This window comes from Engraulis encrasicolus, chromosome 5 (genome assembly GCF_034702125.1).
Source record: "Engraulis encrasicolus isolate BLACKSEA-1 chromosome 5, IST_EnEncr_1.0, whole genome shotgun sequence".
Classification (NCBI taxonomy): domain Eukaryota; kingdom Metazoa; phylum Chordata; class Actinopteri; order Clupeiformes; family Engraulidae; genus Engraulis; species Engraulis encrasicolus.
In genome coordinates this window covers 51,231,795-51,253,478 of record NC_085861.1, presented here as the reverse complement: position 1 = coordinate 51,253,478, position 21,684 = coordinate 51,231,795, and the positions used below count along the sequence as shown (strand labels likewise).

Genomic DNA, 21,684 nt, shown 5'->3' with positions numbered 1-21,684 from the left:
TCCAACATAACCCTCCAAATGGTACATGTTCTGGCGAACACATACAGTATATCACGAAAGTGAGTAAATTTGTTTATATTGGTCTCTTCAGATCACACAACATGGTTCCAGTGATCCATATCCTTGGTCTGTTCATCTCTCTTGAGACCAAGATAAACAAATTTGCTTTAGATGGTGTCAAGCATATGTGGTGGTAAACAAGTGAGTTTTACAAAAAAAGTGTATCCTCTGAATAGCCAAGCATGGTAGTGGGACCGACATGGTTTGGGGATGCATGAATGCTGTCAACATTGGCAATCTGAAATACATCTAAAAGAAACATGCATGTCAACATGCATTGTGACTACTGAAGCAGATCATGATATTCTCCATAGGATTGCATTCAAATCTCACACCAATCTATTTAAGCCAGGTGCACACTCAAAATTTAAAAGTTCAATGCAAAGAAAGGTTGAAACGCACACTGATGACCTCCCTTTTAATCCCTTTTCATTTCGAGACAATTTGAGCCAACACAGCCCCTTCTCTACCGGATTTTAATCTGGGGTGTACTCACTTTTGTGAGTACATGTTCAAACATTAATGGCTATATTTCGGTTTTTTCTGAGTGAACAAGAAATTTAAGCGGTTAAATAAAAGGTCACTATGAAAAGATATACTCACAAATCTGCAAAAACTGTGAGGGTGTACTCACTTTCGTGATATATTGTAGGCTTCATATACCTTCACTTACTTTTGAAAAAAAAAAAATATGAAAAAGTAAGTGTCAGTACAATCCATACATCTTACAACTAGAAAGCCATTGAAGTGGGAAGTCTACTAGCCTGTTAGCTCTTGTTCTGTTTTGAGCTGTGTTGCAGATGTGGTGTGTAGTGTGTTCCCATCAGCTAGGGAGGTACTGTATAATGGGGCTATCTGTGGTAGTGGTGTTGGGGTTGGTGTTAAGTGTCGTGTCTGTGTCCATTGTTGTAACTACCATTGAGGACGCAGAGGTCATGTCCTCTGTATTTTTTTTTCAGTAATGTAAAATGTATCTATGATTAAATATATAATCAACAATGATATTTTCAGTCTGTATATGCCACCCCCATTTATCCTCAAGGCAGTGATTAATGAAAAGTAACTTAAGAGTTTGACTTAGGTGTTTGAAGCATTCTAAATGTACAGTATCCAGTACAGTACGCAGTATTTGACCTCGGTATTTGAAATGTCTGGTTACGACCCTGTCTGTCTGTGTGTGTGTGGTGTGTCCTAGGGAGGCGGTGTGGGGGGCCTGTCTGGCGGCCCTGAGCAGCGTGCCCCGGCTGCTGCGTCTGCTGCTGCAGTCCCTGCGCGTGGGCGACATGTGCCTGGAGGAGTTCCCCCAGCTGGCCCAGATCCTCTCGCTGCTCATGCAGCACACGCACCTGCGCAACCACATGATCGCCAACGCCCAGCTGCTGCAGCACATCATACAGGACATCACCGTATGTACACACAACACACACACACACACACACACACACACACACACACACACACACACACACACACACACACACACACACACACACACCTGCGCAACCACACCATCACAACAGTGTTAGAGTTGATGGAACAACCACAGACACACAGAAACACACACACACACACATACACCTGCGCAACCACACAAACACCAGTTTACCCACAATGGTGTCTAATGTTGAGCTTTGTGTGTTGCAGAGGTACTGTGGAGGAGAGAGTCGTGAGCAGTGGCTTACCGACCTGCTACACTGCTACAGTGTTACGCTGTCTGGTCACCGTGGAAACCTGTACTGACACCCGTCCCGCTTCAGAAGAAGCCCGCCCCATTGACAACAGCTAGAGAGCCCAAGTCATGGCCCTGCATGGGGGCTAAGACAAAAACAAACAACAATTGTTGAGTTCAAATCTGAGTTCTCCTTTCACTCCCATTGGTTGTCTTTCGTTTTCCTTTTCTTCTCTTATCTTGGGTCCTATGGGAAAGTGACTTACGGCTCTCTATATCCTCTGTCTTTTTCCTCATAGACTTATTTTCTCACACACACTTCACGTTTTTGTTTTTGTTTTTGTTTTGATACTCATTTCTTTTTAATGAAGAAAAAAAAACATTTTTTTAGAAATGAATAAAAATCTCAAATCTATGAGTAATGAGTGTTAAATAAACATCATGTATCATTCTGCAATCCGGACTGAAGTCCAATAGTATGGATGACCCTGTTGACCTTGGCATTAGGTGCTCACTACACCCTACTCCACCACCCCAATCACAATTACTAGGGTTATGGGTGTGCCCTGACTGTAATGCCAATGAGCCTGGCTCTTGGTCAGAGCCCCACATGGTACCCCAGAGGGTCCAGGTTCGAGTCCCCATGGGGCAACTGTACTGCTCTTTGCGACACTTGACATTTAAATACTTTGTAGTCCTTTATTTTATGGGCCCAAAACATTAGGCCAGTTGGATGGTGGAGTTTCATTTTAACCTGTGTGTGGTACTCCAGGAATAAACATGGAAATTGGTTTGTGCTACCTGTGGATAAATTGATGCCTTTTCTGTAATGTCAAAATGTTGTTTTGTCAGGCACCAGAGAGTAAGCTTTCAAAAAAAGTCAATAAAATGCTTAGGGCCCTTAATGAATTATGATAGTGGTGACTGTGGTCAATAATACCAGAACCAGAGATGTTTTGATGGAGAGATTTAAATAATGATGCTCCCAAATATTGAAAACGAAAACCAAAATGGGACAATACAGGCAAATACAGGGTCGTCCAAACATACAGGACACATTGTAAATACTTTGGATTATAAAAGTGCCAAATACATTGATGTCTAGAATGTTGAGGGTAGATGAAAAGGATGAAAAAAAACAGCCAGTTTCAAACTTAACTTAACAAACTATGGAAGTGATTGACCTGGTAGAATCTATGGATGATCCGGGTCAGTCTCAAAAGAAGTCACATTTTTACATATGTAACATTCAATGACAAAGGCACTTAAGGCCACGTATACAATTCACTTCTCATTGCACTCTGATCAGCAACATGACTTCAACAGGTCAAACCAGTTACATAAATCCCAAGGAGTACCGTAGTAACATCACATTCCCTAGATACATTTTCAACACACACACACACACACACACACACACACACACACACACACACACACACACACACACACACACACACACACACACACCAGCTAGTGGTCTCCGCCCGCAGTTGCACCTGTTAGTCCTCTGTGTCATGGTGTGCATGTGCGTGTGGTGATATCTGCAATACAGAAGGTCAGCCATGTTGTGTATTTAACCCCATGACCTACTGGGTTGTCATGGCTACCGAATAGAGATCCAACTCTGGCGAGGGCCAAGAGTCTCGTGTCACTGACACACAATAGAGCATCTGTCCCATTTGCACATCACACCGCTAGGACAAAAGTCCTTGCTTACTGCCAACACCTGCACGCCTTTCTACTGTAGCTGAGTCATGCATCTTGCCTACATTAGAGTTCTGATTTTGGTTTTGCTGTTTAAATACATCAGGACAGGTGGTCCACGGTAGGGCGCAGTAACACACCGACCCAGGTTCCAATCCGGACTGGGTCAGCTCCCAACCCATCTCTCTCAGACAGCTGTCCTGTCTCCATCTTCATGGTCCACAGGCTAAAAAGCCCCAAATCGAATAAAAAAAGGACAGTCCACTCAACACTCCCAATCTAACACCCATCACTCCATCCCAGGCAGGGATGTGTCTTGGTGTCCTCAGTTGTTGGTGCGACTATTCCTCTGGGCGTCCTTGCTGAGGGGCCTCATGTGGTAGGAGTACTGCCGGGCCGGAGAGGAGTCCACACGCACACACTCCATCCCATTCACTGGAAACAAAACACAATAAGGTATACAGCTTAGCACAGCTATCTTAAGTGATGCCGATGAGACCATATGTCACTGTGAGACATTGAAAAAATGTCTCACGAAAACCATCAGACCGAATTCGTAAATAAATAAAGCATGTGAAATTACTTGTGTCTTGTTATGTGCATTATGCTCAAAAGATAGTTCTGATTTAATAATAATAATAATAATAAGTTCTGATTTAGAACGGACAACTTGTGAAAGTAAAAATCTGCTACATAATTGATTCAACCATTTTCTAAATCGGCACAGAATTCGTCAGACAAATAAATGAAGCTAGTGAAATGAGGCATATTTGATATGCACAGCCAGAATACATGTAAAGGTAGAGATTTCACTTCATGCGGTGCCCTTGTGCTTGTGTGAGGAATGTTCTACTGTATGTACTTACATGTTGCACCGGTTTTAAGAGGTAGGACTGCCTGACTTGAGCTGTTCAGTGGCGTGGTTAGTCTGCCGAGCCCTGCTCTCCTGGACTGGGAGCCTCCTAAATGCATACGGGATATTTACAGAGAAAAAAAAGACATGAAGACCCTCAATGGAAAGACGCACCTGATGCAGCCAAAAGGTGTCTGTCAACACGGCGTTAAAATGAGCAGGCAGACGACCCAGATACAGCTAAGGTTTATGTAGACACACATGCAAACCCAACACGCTGTAGTGTGGTGGACACACACACACACACACACACACACACACACACACACACACACACACACACACACACACACACACACACACACACACACACACACACACACACACACACACACACACACACACACACCTTGATCAACAGAGATTTAAATCTTTGGTGTCTGCCAACACAGCCAGGTGGGAGCAGACAAAACAACGAAGAGAAAGAGAGAGAGAGAGCCAGAGAGATGGGGGACTGAGCTGACAGCTCTGAACTTTTCAAACCAGAGTTCCTAAAGTGGGTCCTGGTCCACGTACGTAGCTACAGCCAAGTGTGAGTGGACAGCCACGAGTCGTAGGGTGGGTGTAACTATGCGTCTCATTTCACTCATCACCTGCTCATTCATGTATGCTGAAGGTCAGTTGCGTTTACTCAGACAAAATTGAATTTTATCTTTTCTTACGTGTGCGTGCGTGTGTGTGTGTGTGTGTGTGAGAGAGAGAGAGAGAAAGAGAGAGAGCAGTAGAGTAAAAATACCTCTTCCTACCACTCACTCACATGTTTGTAGTTGAGGAATGCTCTTAACTCACCGTAGATGTTTTGCAGCGTGGAGGACTTCTTCCCAGCGCTCTTGGTAGGAGGAGGAGCTCGGGGTTTGGACTTTTGGCTTTTCCCGCCGCTATGAGCTTGACCAACAGGCAGCAGAGGAAGAGGAAGAGGAAGAGGCCAATCCCACAGCAGCTGGATCACCAGGGAGGTCAGCTCGGCCGGCTCACTCGTCTTCTTATGATGCCATTTGCTCAAGACCTCCCTCAGGAGAACCTGAACGCAATGCCTACGCACGCACACACGCACGCACGCACACACACACACACACACACACCATTGTGATGATGATACAGTTATTTCACTGGCTACATAATAAATACTTCCTGGGGGTTGCTTGACCAATGATTCACTAGAGAGCTTCTTGTTGCGAGTCTGCATACATGGAACAGATGAGCTCTCATTAGGCTTTGGGTTCATTTTCATGAGACATTTAATTCAGAATTAACTAATTGTCATTCGGAATAAAACTTCAAAACATAATGTAAGTGGCTCCAAACCTTTTTTGCCTCGGGACCCCATATTGACATCCCAAATTCCTGGGGACCGCATACACATTTGTGCGCAAAATAAATAAATACATTTTAAAAACGACTGATCGAACTTGTAGGCTATTAAACCTATAGATATTTATGAAAATCTCTGTAGCTCAATCAAAATATTAACTAGACTGCCTGTGCAGTCGCCTTCGACTGCTTAAGGTATATCCCCGAAACGCGACGCTTCCAGTCCCCAATCATTCCTACCACTCCCGTCCACCTTTTCATGAACGTTTATGATAAATACAAAATATAAAATAAATATATTTAATATCTATACATAGATCAATGACGTGCATAGGCTTAAAACCAAATGACTATTGTGAAAATGAAGGAAAAAATGGGGCAAATGGTAACACTGTTTTAATGGTTCACTATTACAGTGGATATACCACATTAGGTACAGTGTAATAACCAGTGTAACAATATTTAATACCACGTCATACCAGTGTGACACCATGTACCAATTTTGTACTTATATCATGTAGGCTATTTGTGTGTAAGTGGTATTACATGGTATTGCATATTTGTACACTGGTATTACACTAGTATTACATGGTATTACATATTGTTACACTGGTTATTACACTGTACCTGGTATTGCCTATTTTTACACTGGTATTACACTAGTATTACATGGTATTAAATATTTTTACACTGGTTATTACACTGTAGGCCTACCTGATATGGTAGATTCACTGAAATGGTGAACCATTAAATTAAGGAGTTACCGGGCAAATCAATCCACCCAGTCAGAAGTTATGGGCCAAATAAAAATTCCACCATTTTGAAAGTGTTGACCGCCAAACTCGAATCAGTTCATGAACCTACCCTGCAGCATTCACACACCAAATCTGGGACAAATCCATCCACCCTGTCAGAAGTAATGGGCCAAACAAAAATTCGGCCATCTTGAATTCGGCCATCTTGAAATTGTTGACCTCCAAACTCGAATCAGTTCATGAACCTACCCTAGAACATTCACACACCAAATCTGGGACAAATCCATCCACCCGGTCAAAAGTTATGGACCAAACAAAAATTCGGCCATCTTGAATTCGGCCATCTTGAAAGTGTTAACCTCCAAACTGTAATCAGTCCATGAACCCACCCTAGAGCATTCACACACCAAATCTGGGACAAATCCATCCACCCGGTCAGAAGTAATGGGCCAAACAAAAATTCGGCCATCTTGAATTCGGACATCTTGAAATTGTTGACCTCCAAACTCGAATCAGTTCATGAACCTACCCTAGAACATTCACACACCAAATCTGGGACAAATCCATCCACCCGGTCAGAAGTTATGGGCCAAACAAAAATTCGTTCAAAAGTTATCGTGTTAACACGAAAGACCTTACGCGGCGGCGGCGGACGCGGACGCGGCGGCGGACGCGGCGGCGGACGCGGCGGCGGCGGCGGACGTGCACGCAAAACCATTACATCCCCGACGCTCCGCGTTTCAGGGATATAATTAGTTATATTATTAATTATAAATTATATTAGTTATATATTATTATATAAGTTGTAATATATTTCAGTGTTATTTTTCACAGACATTTCAGGCAACCCCATTTGAATTCCAAGCGGCCCCACATGGGGTCTTCACACTTCACAACTCGCAATTGAATGAAAGTTCAATGTAAACACTACGGAACTATTTGATTCTGACTCATTAATGTGGAATTAAAAACATGATGTCAACTTGACCTATATGGCATTGGTAATGTTGGAAAGGGATGTAATAAGAAATGAAAGGCCCCTGGACGAAAACCCTTTTTATATCCCACACCTTACTCGCCACTCAAAAAAGTGGTGAAATTCTTTAAAGGCGGGGGTTTACCTGATGTAAGTCAACTCTGCTACGTGGTACTGTATGTGTAAGGCTCCTTGGGGAGGGGAGAGGGGAGGCTTCCGTTTGTCTTGGGCCCCTTAGGAGCTGTGGTGCCCCCCCTAGCTGGGCTGCTTCATCAATCCACCCTGTGGTGGTGAGGTCTACTAGGTTGAGTTACCCATCAAGAGCTATCATCACCAGCTAATATGGGTCAACCTCATTACCACACCTAGCCATCGCTAATTTATGATGCCATGCTGACTGCACAGGCTAGGATAAAGAGGTGGATGAAGCAAACATAGTTTGTTTGGACTAATCTGCATTTGACAAAACACTCACGTGACACCTGCCCAATGTTACGGAGAGACTCACTCTACAGAAAGCACGCTGGAGACATTGCCAATTTAAACAATATCTATTGGGTTAGTCAGGTACAGAAGTGGGAATTACATTTGGCAGTGGTAGTACAGCTATTGCATACGTGTTCTTGATTTGATTGATCCCATCTTTTTGATTTTGGATTTACTGTACATGTCACTCACACCTTATCCATTTCTTCATCTTTGTGACTTGAATTGGACCTGAATTCCGGACCATTTGGGTGAACACTGTATCTATGTCGTGGTATGTGCACCTCAGGTGATTATGTGAGTAACATGGAATATCAGTTCTCACAAACACACACACACTAGAGGGTGTAAACAATAACAGATGTTTTTTTACATGCACACACACACACACACACACACACACACACACACACACACACACACACACACACACACACACACACACACACACACACACACACACACACACACACACGCATATATCTGTTGGCAAACCCATGGGAACTGTGTGTATGCGTGCGTGCCTCCGTGTGAGTGAGTGAGTGTACGGTCGTATAAGTGTAATTATTGTAAGAGAAGGGGAGAGAAGGGGAGAGCTTCTGTAGTTTATTACGGCAGCCCAGCGGGGTGCCACTGAACTTTTTGCCTCTCGTTAAAGTGTGTGTGCGTGCTTCTCTAAGTGTGTGTGTGTGTGTGTGAGTGCGCGCATGCACGTGCGTGTGTGTGCATGCATGCGTGTGTGCTTCTCTTCTCTCTCATTCACATCCACTGCACAAACACACACACACTTCTGAGGTGTTGCTGGGCCAGCGGCCAGACCTGAGTTCGGCTGGGATCCGGCCCGGGGCAGAGCAGGCAGGCACACATGTGCTCGACATGTGGGCACACCCAAACATGGCTCTGTGGCTTTCCCTTAAACACACACCATTATTGTCTACCCATTCATCATCAAAAACACATTGTTGGCTTGTGTGTGTGTGTGTGTGTGTGTGTGTGTGTGTGTGTGTGTGTGTGTGTGTGTGTGTGTGTGTGAGTGAGTGAGTGAGTGAGTGAGTGAGTGAGTGAGTGAGTGAGTGAGTGAGTGAGTGAGTGAGAGAGAGAGAGAGAGAGAGAGAGAGAGAGAGAGAGAGAGAGAGAGAGAGAGAGAGAGAAACTGGCTTGATTTTCAATAACATAGTATTATGCATGCATGTGTACAGACTATGTATTTGAGTTAGAAGGAGCTTTGGTCCTCCTTTGGTAATATAATGTGTGTGGAATTATTGCATACAAAAATCTGCATACAACACACACCTCGAGCAAGATGGTGGAGAGGGAAAATGCAGCAGCATACAGCTCTCCCCATAGGTGCACTTCTCCCATAGCACTGTGTTTTAAATATCATAGTACTGTGTTTTAAATATCATAGCACTGTGTTTTAAATATCATAGTACTGATAGTACTGTGTTTTAAATCCTATGGTACTCTGTTTTAAATATCATAATACCATGTTTTAAATATCATAGTACTGTGTTTAATGTGTCATAATACTGTGTTTTAAATATCATAATACTGTGTTTTAAATATCATAGCTCTGTGTGTTAAATATCATAGTATTGTGTGCTGTGTACATTGTACTGCTTTGTAGTACAATGTACTACTAGTTGTGTATTGTACTCCACAACTAGTTTTAGTTTACAGCTTTGTTTTAGATTAGTAGACTTAAATGTTATTTATTACTATGTCACAATGCAAGACAATGTAAATTATACGCATAACGTAAATACCTCTTTCTTACTGTAAGTTCTTACTATATGTCTTCTGTTGTCCTGTCCTTCACTTAAATGCCGGCATGTCTTCATGTCTATGCCTTTACCTAAAGTGTGTCTATGTCTATGGATATGTCTATGTCCTTGCATGGGAAATTAAGAAACGCAATTTCAATTCCTTGCATGACCAGTGCATGTAAATAAATTGACAATAAAGCCGACTTGACGTGACTTGGCGTTGTACCTCCTCCATGCTCTCTGAATGGTTCTGGCCGCCTGACTTCTCCGCTGCTCCTTCTCCTTCTTCCGTCTCTCCCGCTCCTTGTCCGTCGTCTTCCTCTCTCCTCTGTCGTCCCTCCTGCCTGCCACCTCCCCTCCTCCCCTCTCTGGCGTCCCATGATGCTTCGCTGACCTAGGGCGGTGATGTGGATGTGTTGTGGTGGTGTTGGTGGTGGTGGTGGCACTGGGACGGGATGTGGTGGTGGTGGTGGTGGCGGTTGTTGCTGCCGCCACTGCTTTGGGCTGGGCCTCAGTGCCAGCCGAGGGCTGGGCGGGCCTAGCGCTGCCGGGACGACTGGAGCCGGCGGGAGAGAGGCGTTCAGAAGAGCCAACCAATCCCGATAAGCACACAGCTGCCGGTGCCGGTGCCGGTGTCAGCACACGCGCTCTCATACCACCAACATGAACTTCCTCATGCTCCTTGGTACCTGAACAGGAGACACAAGTCAAGCTGAAGAGGCTGAGATTTGGTAACACTTCACTTGATGCGGCGTCATATTTATGATATGACAGTGTCATAACAGTGCAGTCATAAATATGTCAATGTCATTAACATTTTATGACTATTGTCATTACATTCGGTAACGGTAAAGACAACCCAATAAATGTCAACTTTTCATGATCATAAAACGTTTATGACATTGACATAATATTTATGACTTGTCCATGACTGTGTAATGACACTGTTTTGACACTATTATGACACTGTCATGTTGTGTATGTCACCGGCGTTAAAAGTGTTTCCCAGTATTTAGTCAAACGTAAATTTCTTTTGTGTTTGTAGTATTTGTGCGTTTTGATGGATTTACTACCATGGTGCAGTATTGGCAGGGGGTTCTCAGGTAGGGTGACCAGATTTGGATTTGTAAAAAGGAGGACACTCCTTTGTTACAATCCTAGATAGTAGGCCTAACACCTATATTGGAGTAGTTTAACAGCATAACAATGCAGCTCAATTTCATAGGCTTATTCTAATTTCTGCATTAGGTTTTTAAAAATAGATTCACCATCATGTAGGCCCATCTCAGCCATTCCCTACAAAGATGAACAGCATTAGGCTATATAACATTGGAAACTAAATATAAAAAACACAACAGTTGTGGTTTTTAACTGAATTGATAATGAAGTTCTATTAGGCTACATATGGCTTTAGGCTTAGGCATTAGGCTATGTTTATAAGACACCTCACAATTTACCCCTCCACTGTCATCCATTAGGCCTATTTAGGCTATTTGTAGTGGCATGGTGCTCAGAGATTAGCAATGGGCACTGCAGCCATTAAGAGAGGAACTGGAGTTTTACCTACCCATACAGCGTTATCAATAACTGCAAAGGCAATAGACAGAAGAAGAAGCTGATTAGAAGCTTAATTTCTTAACTCAGGAATGAGTCCTTCTAGCTCCGAGAAATTGCTTTTGCAAATAACTTGGAAATGTCAGATCATGAAAGAATTTTTAGGCTAAGTCTTATGACAAGGTGTAACAAAACGTGTACCTCCCTAAATGATGGATTTGGTGGAGTTACTATGCATACTCCTGTGTTAGAGTACCTTCATATCAGGCTTCACATTTTTTTGGAAGGCAAGGCGGGATTTTTTTTTCAACTCCACCGCGAACGTGCATTTGCGTTTCTATCGGCATTGCAGTCCGTCGAACCGGTGGACAGATGCGCTTTCGCTTGTAAACATGGGGCGCACTGGCTAGTCCCTTAGGCTACTTCTTTCGGACACATGGCTGCGAAGTGGCTAGATTTGATGAGAAGGGCGTGACTAATTTGTGAACGGTAGAGAGAAACCTGGATTGGAGTCAAATGGAACGGAGTGAAAATTACAGTAGGCCTACAGATGAATTAGGTCTATATTTCAGGCAGTCCAACAAAATCCCGGGCATTTCTGAAATTCCCCCTGGACATTATTTTAGGTCTCAAAAGTAGGACATGTCCGGGGAAAACCGGACGTCTGGTCACCCTATCTCAGGCAACACTGTATATTAAATTATTTATCATAACAAGGAACTGAATTCGTTCCAATATCAGTTGCTATCCAGAGTAATACTGAAAGCAAGTTAAAATCCATGAAAAAATATGATGGACAAAGAAACTAACCAGGGTGAGGTCGAGGTGACGCAGTTTTACGTTGGCATGAATTACGCTGAGCTCTGGAGGATGCTCTTTTGGTGGCGCTGATGGCCACTTTAACTCCGCCCACAACGTCTTGTTCAGCCAATGCCAGCTGCTGCTCCAGGGAGCCAGCCAATGAGAGCTGCTGTTGTTCAGCTTCCCGTCTGCGCTCCTCTTCTCGTTTTCTGAATAAATGAAGGGAGATCTAACATTAAAGCGATGGTTCGGAGTAGAATCACCCTAATGCCATTTGAACCGTGACACCCATCCACCTTTACACCCGAAGTGTTTTCTGCCGCAGGCTTACATCAACAGAGTTGCCGTGTTATTCGATGTTTATTCTGGATAGCTTGACTCAAGCGCATATGGATCCTGGGCACCGTCTCCAAACTTTCCCCACAAAAATAACATGTCATGACACCAAACTTCTACAGTATAACAAATGTGGTTTGTACTCACAAAAAGATGAATTTGAAGCTTTGTACATAGTCCAGGAGTTTATTAGTAACAACACACGAGACGATTAGCTTTTCTGCTGCTAAACATCCGTCGACGTCACTTCCTCCAGCTGGGACTTTGTTGATGGAAACAAATACACGTGAGTCCGGAAGTCGGAAAACTCAAAAAGACAGCTTGCGCTACAACTAGAAATTAACAACTTCGGATTTAAATATTACCACGTTTAATAAATAGAAGACGATGCCACACTCGTGCATATATCCTGGCTGTGGACTAAAACACAAACCTTACAATAAAGAAAGTCCCAGCTGGAGGAAGTGACGTCGACGGATGTTTAGCAGCAGAAAAGCTAATCGTCTCGTGTGTTGTTACTAATAAACTCCTGGACTATGTACAAAGTTTCAAATTCATCTTTTTGTGAGTACAAACCACATTTGTTATACTGTAGAAGTTTGGTGTCATGACATGTTATTTTTGTGGGGAAAGTTTGGAGACGGTGCCCAGGATCCATATGCGCTTGAGTCAAGCTATCCGGAATAAACATCGAATAACACGGCAACTCTGTTGATGTAAGCCTGCGGCAGAAAACACTTCGGGTGTAAAGGTGGATGGGTGTCACGGTTCAAATGGCATTAGGGTGATTCTACTCCGAACCATCGCTTTAAACACCCAACTCATGTATGCAGATGTGTGATATTGTGTGTGTGTAGGGCTGCACGATTATGGAAAAAATCATAATCACGATTATTTTGGTCAAAAACATAATCACGATTATTAATCATGATTATTGATTTTTGCAGATTTTTTTTGAAAATTATAACAAGATGAAATATAACCAAATATGAATTACATACGGGATGAGCAAAATAAAATGAATTGTAATAATTATGTAAGGGCAATAACATGAAACTTAAGTGGACAGATTTCAGGCCAGAAATACCAGCCTGTCAGTATGTTCTGGGTTCAAGGACGCTCTCAAAAGTAGGTCGCTATTGCCACGATTAAATCACGATTAAAATCATGAGTTCGATTTCACTATGTTATCACGATTTTGATTATTTTTCAATTAATTGTGCAGCCCTATTGTGTGTGTGTCTCTGTGTGTGCTTGTTGACCCTTACTTGGCGGCATCCTTGCGTAGCTGCTCGTGCCTCATGAGCAGGTTCTTGCGCTCGCGGAAGGCGCGGCGTACGCGGTAGCCCTTGAAGAGCGCCTGGATGGAGCAGGCCGCGATGTCCTGGATGGCGGCAATGGACTTGGCCCCGTGCTCCAGCAGATACTGGGTCAACTCCTGGTGCTCACCCAGCAGCGCATAGTCCAGAGGGGTGTACCTACAGCACACACACACACACACACACACACACACACACACACACACACACACACACACACACACACACACACACACACACACACACACACACACACACACACACGCACAGGCTACATATAGCCACATAAAACTGCTCCAAAATGTGCTGTTTGGCACCCAACAATGACAGAGCCTCAGGACATACCACTGAAAGGAATAGTTTTACCAAAGAAACTTGTATTCAAAACACAATCAGTATTCTGAACTAAAGTCTGATCTAAGTTATTAACCCTTTTGTGTGTGTGTCACAGGCAACATATAGCCACATAAAACTGCTCCAAAATGTGCTGTTTGGCACCCAACAATGACAGAGCCTCAGGACATACCACTGAAAGGAATAGTTTTACCAAAGAAACTTGTATTCAAAACACAATCAGTATTCTGAACTAAAGTCTGATCTAAGTTATTAACCCTTTTGTGTGTGTGTGTGTGTTTGTGTGTGTGTGTGTGTGTGTGTGTGTGTGTGTGTGTGTGTGTGTGTGTGTGTGTGTGTGTGTGTGTGTGTGTGTGTGTGTGTGTGTGTGTGTCACCTTTCTTCATTGTTCTCCATCAGATTGGTATAAGCGTGGCAGCCGAGCAGCAACTTCACAGCATCCAGGTAGCCATTGTTGCAAGACCAGTGTAGAGCAGTTCGTCCCTTTATGAAGATACACACACACAAATACACACACATAAATGCTTGTCCTACCTCTTTGTTCTAAGTTATCTCAACTTCAGCGTTGGTCCTAGCTCTTTGTCCTTATATTTGAACTTAAACGTTGGTCCTACATACCTCTTTGTCCTGTATGTTGTTGGGACTTAAGCCCAATTTGCAAAGGATTATATTATCTATGGACCAGAGGTGATTCAAAATAATTACGGAGAATGTATGAGGTCTTAGTCCCGTGCGTATGCACCGTAATTGTCCGTAATTCGTATAAAATTAAACTGACTTTCCTTACTAGTTTTGATCAAAATAGCCTCACATCAAACTTTGCAATGGTTTTGCTAAAAAACACCCATTTACAGCAATTTAGAATTCTGAAGTCTATTGTGCCGCCCTTTCACACGAATCGAATTTACTAGCAATTTGCAAGAATGTTATGGCAGTGCTAAGGAACAATACTGCAAAAGCAGAGTGGGATTTTGCAAAGTTTTGATTTTCAAGGAGCGCACTCTAATGTTGGGGTGTGCATACCTCTTTGTATGTTGGGGTGTGCCTACCTCTTTGTATGTTGGGGTGTGCGTACCTCTTTGTCCTGTATGTTGGGGTATGTGTACCTCTTTGTCCTGTATGTTGGGGTATGTGTACCTCTTTGTCCTGTATGTTGGGGTATGTGTACCTCTTCGTCCTGTATGTTGGGGTATGTGTACCTCTTTGTCCTGTATGTTGGGGTATGTGTACCTCTTTGTCCTGTATGTTGGGGTATGTGTACCTCTTTGTCCTGTATGTTGGGGTATGTGTACCTCTTTGTCCTGTATGTTGGGGTCTGCGTTGTGCTGCAGCAGCAGGGCCATGCAGTTGATGTAGCCGGCATAGGCAGCGCACTGCAGCGGCGTCCGGCCCGCACTGTCCTGCAGGTCTGGCCCAAGCCCGTTCTCCATCAGCACCTGACACACACACACACACACACACACACACACACACACACACACACACACACACACACACACACACACACACACACACACACACACACACACACACACACACACAGATTATTATACTCATTTGTAACTTACTATTATATTATGGATTATTAGCAATAATAATACTATTGCTATTATTACTGCAATACAATAAAACCGTTCTCCATCAGTACCTCGCACACCTCCGCGTTGCCGCCCAGAGCTGCCCAGTGTAGTGCAGAGTGTCCATCGATGTCCACCAGGTCAACACAGGCACCCCCTACACACACAAGCACGTACATGAGCACACACACAGTAATGTAATGTACGCACGCATGTTCACACTCACACAGACTATGATAAAGCCAAGGACTGTAATGTGTTCCCCAAAATCACTCCTTTTCTGGTCTTTCTACAGTATCTTAAGCTGTGCTCAAACTACATGACTTTAAAATCGTATCAGATTTTGACGTCGTGTTGCACCGCACACAAAGAGAATCGCTACTGTCCATCTTGTCTCCGATAGTAAACACCAAGGCAATACCTGACAACGTATCAAACAGTGTTCTATCTTAGAATGTCGCACATGATGAAGAAATCTTGCCTGACAATTGTTTTCGATGGTCCTGAGGGGTAACGCTCCACTGATTGACGTTAGGGGGCTTTCGCCCAAGAATCGGACCCATAGTCAAGTAGTTTGAGCCCGCCTTTAGTGGGGACATTTATAGCCTGAATTACAGACACATGCCTGATGAAGACCCTCTTGGGTTGAAATGTTGGGTCTTTTTCGACTTTATTTTGATAGGACAGTGTGAGAGGTGGACAGGAAGCGATTTGGGAGAAAGACAGGGCGGGGTCGGCAAAGGACCCTGGCCGGGAATCGAACCCGGGTCAGCCGCATGGCAGGCGAGCGCCCTACCGGTTGGCCATGGCAGGGCCAGGATGAAATGTTTTATGACTTGAATGAGCCTTCAAATCGGAGCTACAGTGTGTGGACTTTTTCTACTCTCAGATACGCCTTTGTCCTGCACCTGGCCTCAGCGAGGTGGGATATGCATATATGGATATACTCTAATTCTTATGAACAAATAACACACACACACACACACACACACACACACACACACACACACACACACACACACACACACACACACACACACACACCAGGCATGAAAACGGGTCAGGGGTGAAAAAGGTGAGAAAGGTGCGGCGTGGCACGGAGCGGCGCGTTTGCTGCAGCGGTGCACGCGAATGTGTGGTGTGCAGTGGCGTTTTTGGGGGATAGTGTTGAGTCATACTAGGGGGGTCTGGGGGCATGGTCTCCCATGGGAGAAAATTTAGCTAAAACCGTCTTTAAATGATGAATTTTGAGCATACTGTAGCGACCCAGGGACAGTGAACATAAGAAGAACTGTCAATCATCTTGGTTACTTCATGATTGTCATGTCTGATGAGGGGGACAGACAGACAGACAGACAGATAGACAGATAGATAGATAGATAGATAGATAGATAGATAGATAGATAGATAGATAGATAGATAATTAGATAGATAGATAGATAGATAGATAGATAGATAGATAGATAGATAGATAGATAGATAGATAGATAGATAGATAGATAGATAGATAGATAGATAGATAGATAGATAGATAGAATGGGTTTTGGTTCTCAGGCTTTTTTAAAAATAAATTACCCCTTGACCTCATCAAAACCCTGCCAACCCTTAAAAATAAAATAGACTAATGCCCCCCAATGGCAACTAAGCACCCCCTCCTCTCAACACTATCCAATGTCCCCTCAACGCTTGCCTGGTTGTGATCTCGTTTGAACAGTTAATCATCATATTTCAGACAACTTGTAATACAAAAAATCTTTGACACAGTTTGGATAAACTACTGAATGTTTTGTCCATTCACCTAGTATATCTGTTTCCCTATAAAAAAATAAAATAATAGGAAAGCTCCAACTTTGACCGTGAAAAAAAACTGTTTGACCGTGTTCCACTAGATTTTTAATATGTCATTTAGATGTAGGCTACCAAGGGATTACAAAAAACTTGGCATGATTCCTAAAACAATTTGTCCCGTGTGTCAAACGATTGACTAAGTTAGGCTTCGCTCTTTCTCCCTCTCCCTCTCTCTCGTGCGTGCTATAAGAAGCCGCAGCATTCGAAGCATGACGTTGAATGCCTCGCGTAGATATGCGCTTCTTCCCCGGCCGTAGCGCATACTATTTCGCCATTCCGTAGCGCACAGACCCGTTAAAATAGCCGTCAGGAAAACGTGCCGTAAGCCTACCCAAGCTTTCATTAAGGGAGCTCTTTTGAGAATAAATACTTTTTCACGTGGGCAGGGCAAATGCGGTTTCAAATTATTAGGAAAACAGCTTAACTTCTGTGGCTAACTACATCCACACCCTTCTCATCGAAATGCTTGCGTGATGTTCTCATAACAAGAATCATGATCTCAAATAGCTACCTCTCTGGGAAACGTGTAGACTATCTGTGACAGATCGTTTGGACATTTTCTTATAATCAGAGATGTTCTAGAACTAAAAAGAAAGATATTTGATACAACCACGCCAGCCCCGCAGACCAAAGCTTCACCTGTTTAAAACGCTTTCAAAGATAAGTATGAAGGGCGGGACTTAGATTGAGCTCGTTCACGTTATTGGCTGTGCCGACAGCAACAAATGCTGTGATTGGTCAAACGTCATTGTCAGTTGTGGAAAGTTTTCTGCGGTAGAGCGCTACACAATGATACAGTAACTTGGCGCTACACTTTTCTCCTCGCTCGACAACCCCCCCCACCCACCCCCCCTCCCCACCCCTAAAATTTTCTCCTCGGATCTACACGATTCACAGAAATGACCCATTTTGATTTCAAAACGGCGAAATTCGCCGAAAGGTGAGGGATTTTCATGCCTGACACACACACACACACACACACACACACACACAGGTACCTTTGATGAGGGTGAGGATGACGTCGCGGTGGCCCATCTCGCAGGCTCGGAAGAGGGGCGTGTGCTTCATGACGTCCAGGGGGTCCAGCACCGCCCCTCGCTCCAGCAGCAGAGCCACCGTGGACACGTGGCCCGACAGAGACGCAGCGTGCAGCGCTGTAGAGAAAGACAAGAAAAGGACTCATGTTTGTGTATAAAAAGCAGAAACAGCGCACTGAGGCACCCGTCCATATACAAGCTTGTTCAAAGCTGTTTTCAAACCCATTTTTACATTTTGTGTGCGCGCGTGTATGCGTGTGTGTGTGTGTGTGTGTGTACCTTTGACTGTGTGTTTGTGTGTGTGTGTGTGTGTGTGTGTGTGTGTGTGTGTGTGTGTGTGTGTGTGTGTGTGTGTGTGTGTGTGTGTGTGTGTGTGTGTGTGTGTGTGTGTGTGTGTGTGTGTGTGTGTGTGTGTGTGCACCACAGACTTCTGTTATACTATATAGAAGTCAGTGGTGTGCACCTTTGACTGTGTGTGTGTGTACCTTTGACTGTGTGTGTGTGTTTGTGAAAGTTTGACTGTGTGTGACTGTGTGACTGTGTGTGTGTGTCTGTCTGTGACTACCTGTTCCTCCGTATTTGTCGGTCATGTTGAGGTCCAGGTCTGGCTTGAGGTCCAGCATGGTTGTGATGACGTCATCGCTGCCCTTCCCTGCGGCCCACATGAAGGCCGTCCTGCCCTCCAGGTCCGGCTCATCACGCACCGACGGGTGGCGCACAAACACGGCCACCGTATCCTGTCCACACACACACACACACACACGCACTTAACCACTCTGCACAGGGCCTATGTTACAACATGACTGTCACCAAAATTGTAATAACTGAGTCTTAATCAGTTACTTAAGGCTCTCAGTGATGCCATAACAATGTTGTAGCAGAGTCTTTTCAGCAATGAGTGAACGGGCCCATCTGCACAAAGAGGCTACACTCCACCCAAGCCTGGCACAGCGCCAGTCCAAAAGCAAAATAACACGTACAGGGCATCCCAAAATGTATAAATGTAAACAAATGAAAATGTATACACACTGATTCTTGAGAAAGCGGCTAAAACATGTCTCTGCAATAAACTGCCAATTCTGTTGAAAATAAACTATATTTTCATGAACAAAATGAATCCAGGTAAAGACACAGGGGTCTGTTACATAAATGTACAGTCGTTTGAAATATTTAAGTGTAATTTTATTACTTTTCATGGCTATAAACCTGCCCACACCCTGTAAAAACAGCTGTCCCAAGGACAGACATCATCATTTCAGTTGACTTAAAAATGTAAAAATCACTGATATTATTGAATAATATCACCATGATGTGAAAGTCCATATTGAAGTGGTTCTGCAGATATGCACATAGTGCGTGTAAAGCAATATTTACTACTATTTTCTGATTGCTGAAAGTGTGTCCAGCATATTAGTCACCACCGTCAGATTTTTTTAAAAAGACAATAAAATCAGGTATGCGCAAGGTCATTGTCATTACTTAGGACCCCTTTTCAAACCTTTAGATCTACTGAGTACTTAACCATCACTGAAGCTCCTGTAAGTTTACTAATTTCTCCTCAATTTGATCATTTGTTTGGACACTGGTACTGTCCCAACCATAAACTGTCAACACCGTCGGGGGTTTTAATAGTATTATTGTTACATTAATGTTAATAATATATACTTTTTCAGAAGCGTCATGAAGCCCCTAAGAAACAGAGCGAAAACGAAGTGGCTAATGTGAGCAAAAAATGCACAATATGTAAAAGAGTGTTTTTTTGTCTCACACCGTCAGATGTCACCACCGTCAGATTTTGTTCCGCTCATCATCTTGTTCCATATTTTACTAAATTGTGCTGGTTAATGAAACATTACCAGACATGTTAGTAATAATTGTGACCCAAACTTATACTCCAGCCTCCACTGAGGTGCATTTGGAGGGTTTTTTGTCACAAAACCTGACGGTGGTGACATCTGATGTAGTTCACAAAAAAGCATGTGTTTTACATGTTTTTGACAAGTTTTAAGAATTTGCTTCCAATAAGTATCTACAATTATGTTGAATTGTAAAAGTAATTCACTTAAATACAGTAAACTTATTTTTTTACTTCTAATTCTGTCTGACGCTGGTGACAAAACCAAGAAAGAGCCCATTTTATGAAAAATGTAAAACATGGGAGTTTGGCCAATACATTCACTGCACAGCCAAGACGTTCATCTATGATAATACACCTCTATATTTTGGATTTGAACAACTTAAAACCTGTTTATGCCACACTTTCAACAATCTAGGCCTACTTCCTAGAGTATCTAAGAAATGAAGAAAAACACATGCATAAACATACTGTGCACACACAAAAATAAAGTGTTTATGCTAGATGTCATTGACTTGAGAGGGCTATTTATTTTGCTAAATGTAGGTAATAATTAGGTCACTTTCACCACCTTCAGATTACTGTCACCACCGTCAGTTCTTAAGTCACCACCGTAAGAAGGAGTTTTGGACATTTTAAATGAATGTGCTTACAAAATTTTCCTTTGTAGTTGTTGAATTATCAAAGTAATAGCAAATTTAAGCCTACACGAATATTTGTGAAATTACAAAAAAATGTTTGATCTATTTAGCCATTAAGTAAGCATTGTCTGACAGCACATATTTTTAAATTAGAACACATGAAGCCGTGTATGTGTGAACCAAAAAACACACACAATCATTTAAAAACTCCAGATACATATGCAACCAAATCAATACACTTTTTATTGCTTTTAATTGTGTCTGACGGTGTTGACAAAAAACAAGGTATGATCGGAGAAAAACCTGATTTCTGAAAAAAATGGAAAATGGGGGGATTGGCCTTGTGCATTTCTGAAAAGCCAAGACCTTTGTCTACGAGGATATACCATATTATTTTGTAATTCACTTCGTTTTTTTCTTTCAAGATTACAACCTGTTTTAGCCACTTTCTCAAGAATCAGTGATACACACTTAGAGTAGGTGATTTTTAAAATGTATGCAATTTTACAATGTGTAATAGAACTTACAGACATCTTTTTATTGTTTTGTCACCACATACACAGAATCCACAGCATACAAAATGCATTTTAATTAACAACAACACATTATACTGTACAAACAAGCCCATCTGACACTACTTTACAAATAAGCCCATCTGACACTAAATCTCAACCCGGGGACATTGTTACAGATCCAAATATCTGGCAAAGTAAATCTTA

The 21,684-nt window shown here is 43.0% G+C and overlaps 2 protein-coding genes across 5 annotated transcripts in view; one reads left to right on the top strand and one right to left on the bottom strand.

Annotated features, from left to right (window-relative positions):
- The window catches only part of tex10 (testis expressed 10), a 31,820-nt gene extending 29,673 nt beyond the window's left edge, over positions 1-2,147 (top strand). For both annotated transcript variants that reach the window (XM_063199673.1, XM_063199672.1), the window contains exons 15-16: positions 1,256-1,466; positions 1,705-2,147. In XM_063199673.1, coding sequence (XP_063055743.1) covers positions 1,256-1,466; positions 1,705-1,800 — 307 coding nt within the window. In that variant the 3' untranslated portion in view covers positions 1,801-2,147. The remainder of the gene's footprint in view (positions 1-1,255; positions 1,467-1,704) is intronic.
- Positions 2,148-2,764: 617 nt separating this feature from the next.
- The window catches only part of invs (inversin), a 52,249-nt gene continuing 33,329 nt past the window's right edge, over positions 2,765-21,684 (bottom strand). For all 3 annotated transcript variants that reach the window (XM_063199669.1, XM_063199671.1, XM_063199670.1), the window contains 11 exons: positions 19,035-19,206; positions 18,431-18,586; positions 15,656-15,741; positions 15,300-15,443; positions 14,384-14,490; positions 13,603-13,812; positions 12,008-12,207; positions 9,870-10,332; positions 5,139-5,383; positions 4,303-4,398; positions 2,765-3,871 (listed from right to left, as the gene is read on the bottom strand). In XM_063199669.1, the coding sequence (XP_063055739.1) occupies positions 3,762-3,871; positions 4,303-4,398; positions 5,139-5,383; positions 9,870-10,332; positions 12,008-12,207; positions 13,603-13,812; positions 14,384-14,490; positions 15,300-15,443; positions 15,656-15,741; positions 18,431-18,586; positions 19,035-19,206 (1,989 nt within the window). In that variant the 3' untranslated portion in view covers positions 2,765-3,761. The remainder of the gene's footprint in view (positions 3,872-4,302; positions 4,399-5,138; positions 5,384-9,869; positions 10,333-12,007; positions 12,208-13,602; positions 13,813-14,383; positions 14,491-15,299; positions 15,444-15,655; positions 15,742-18,430; positions 18,587-19,034; positions 19,207-21,684) is intronic.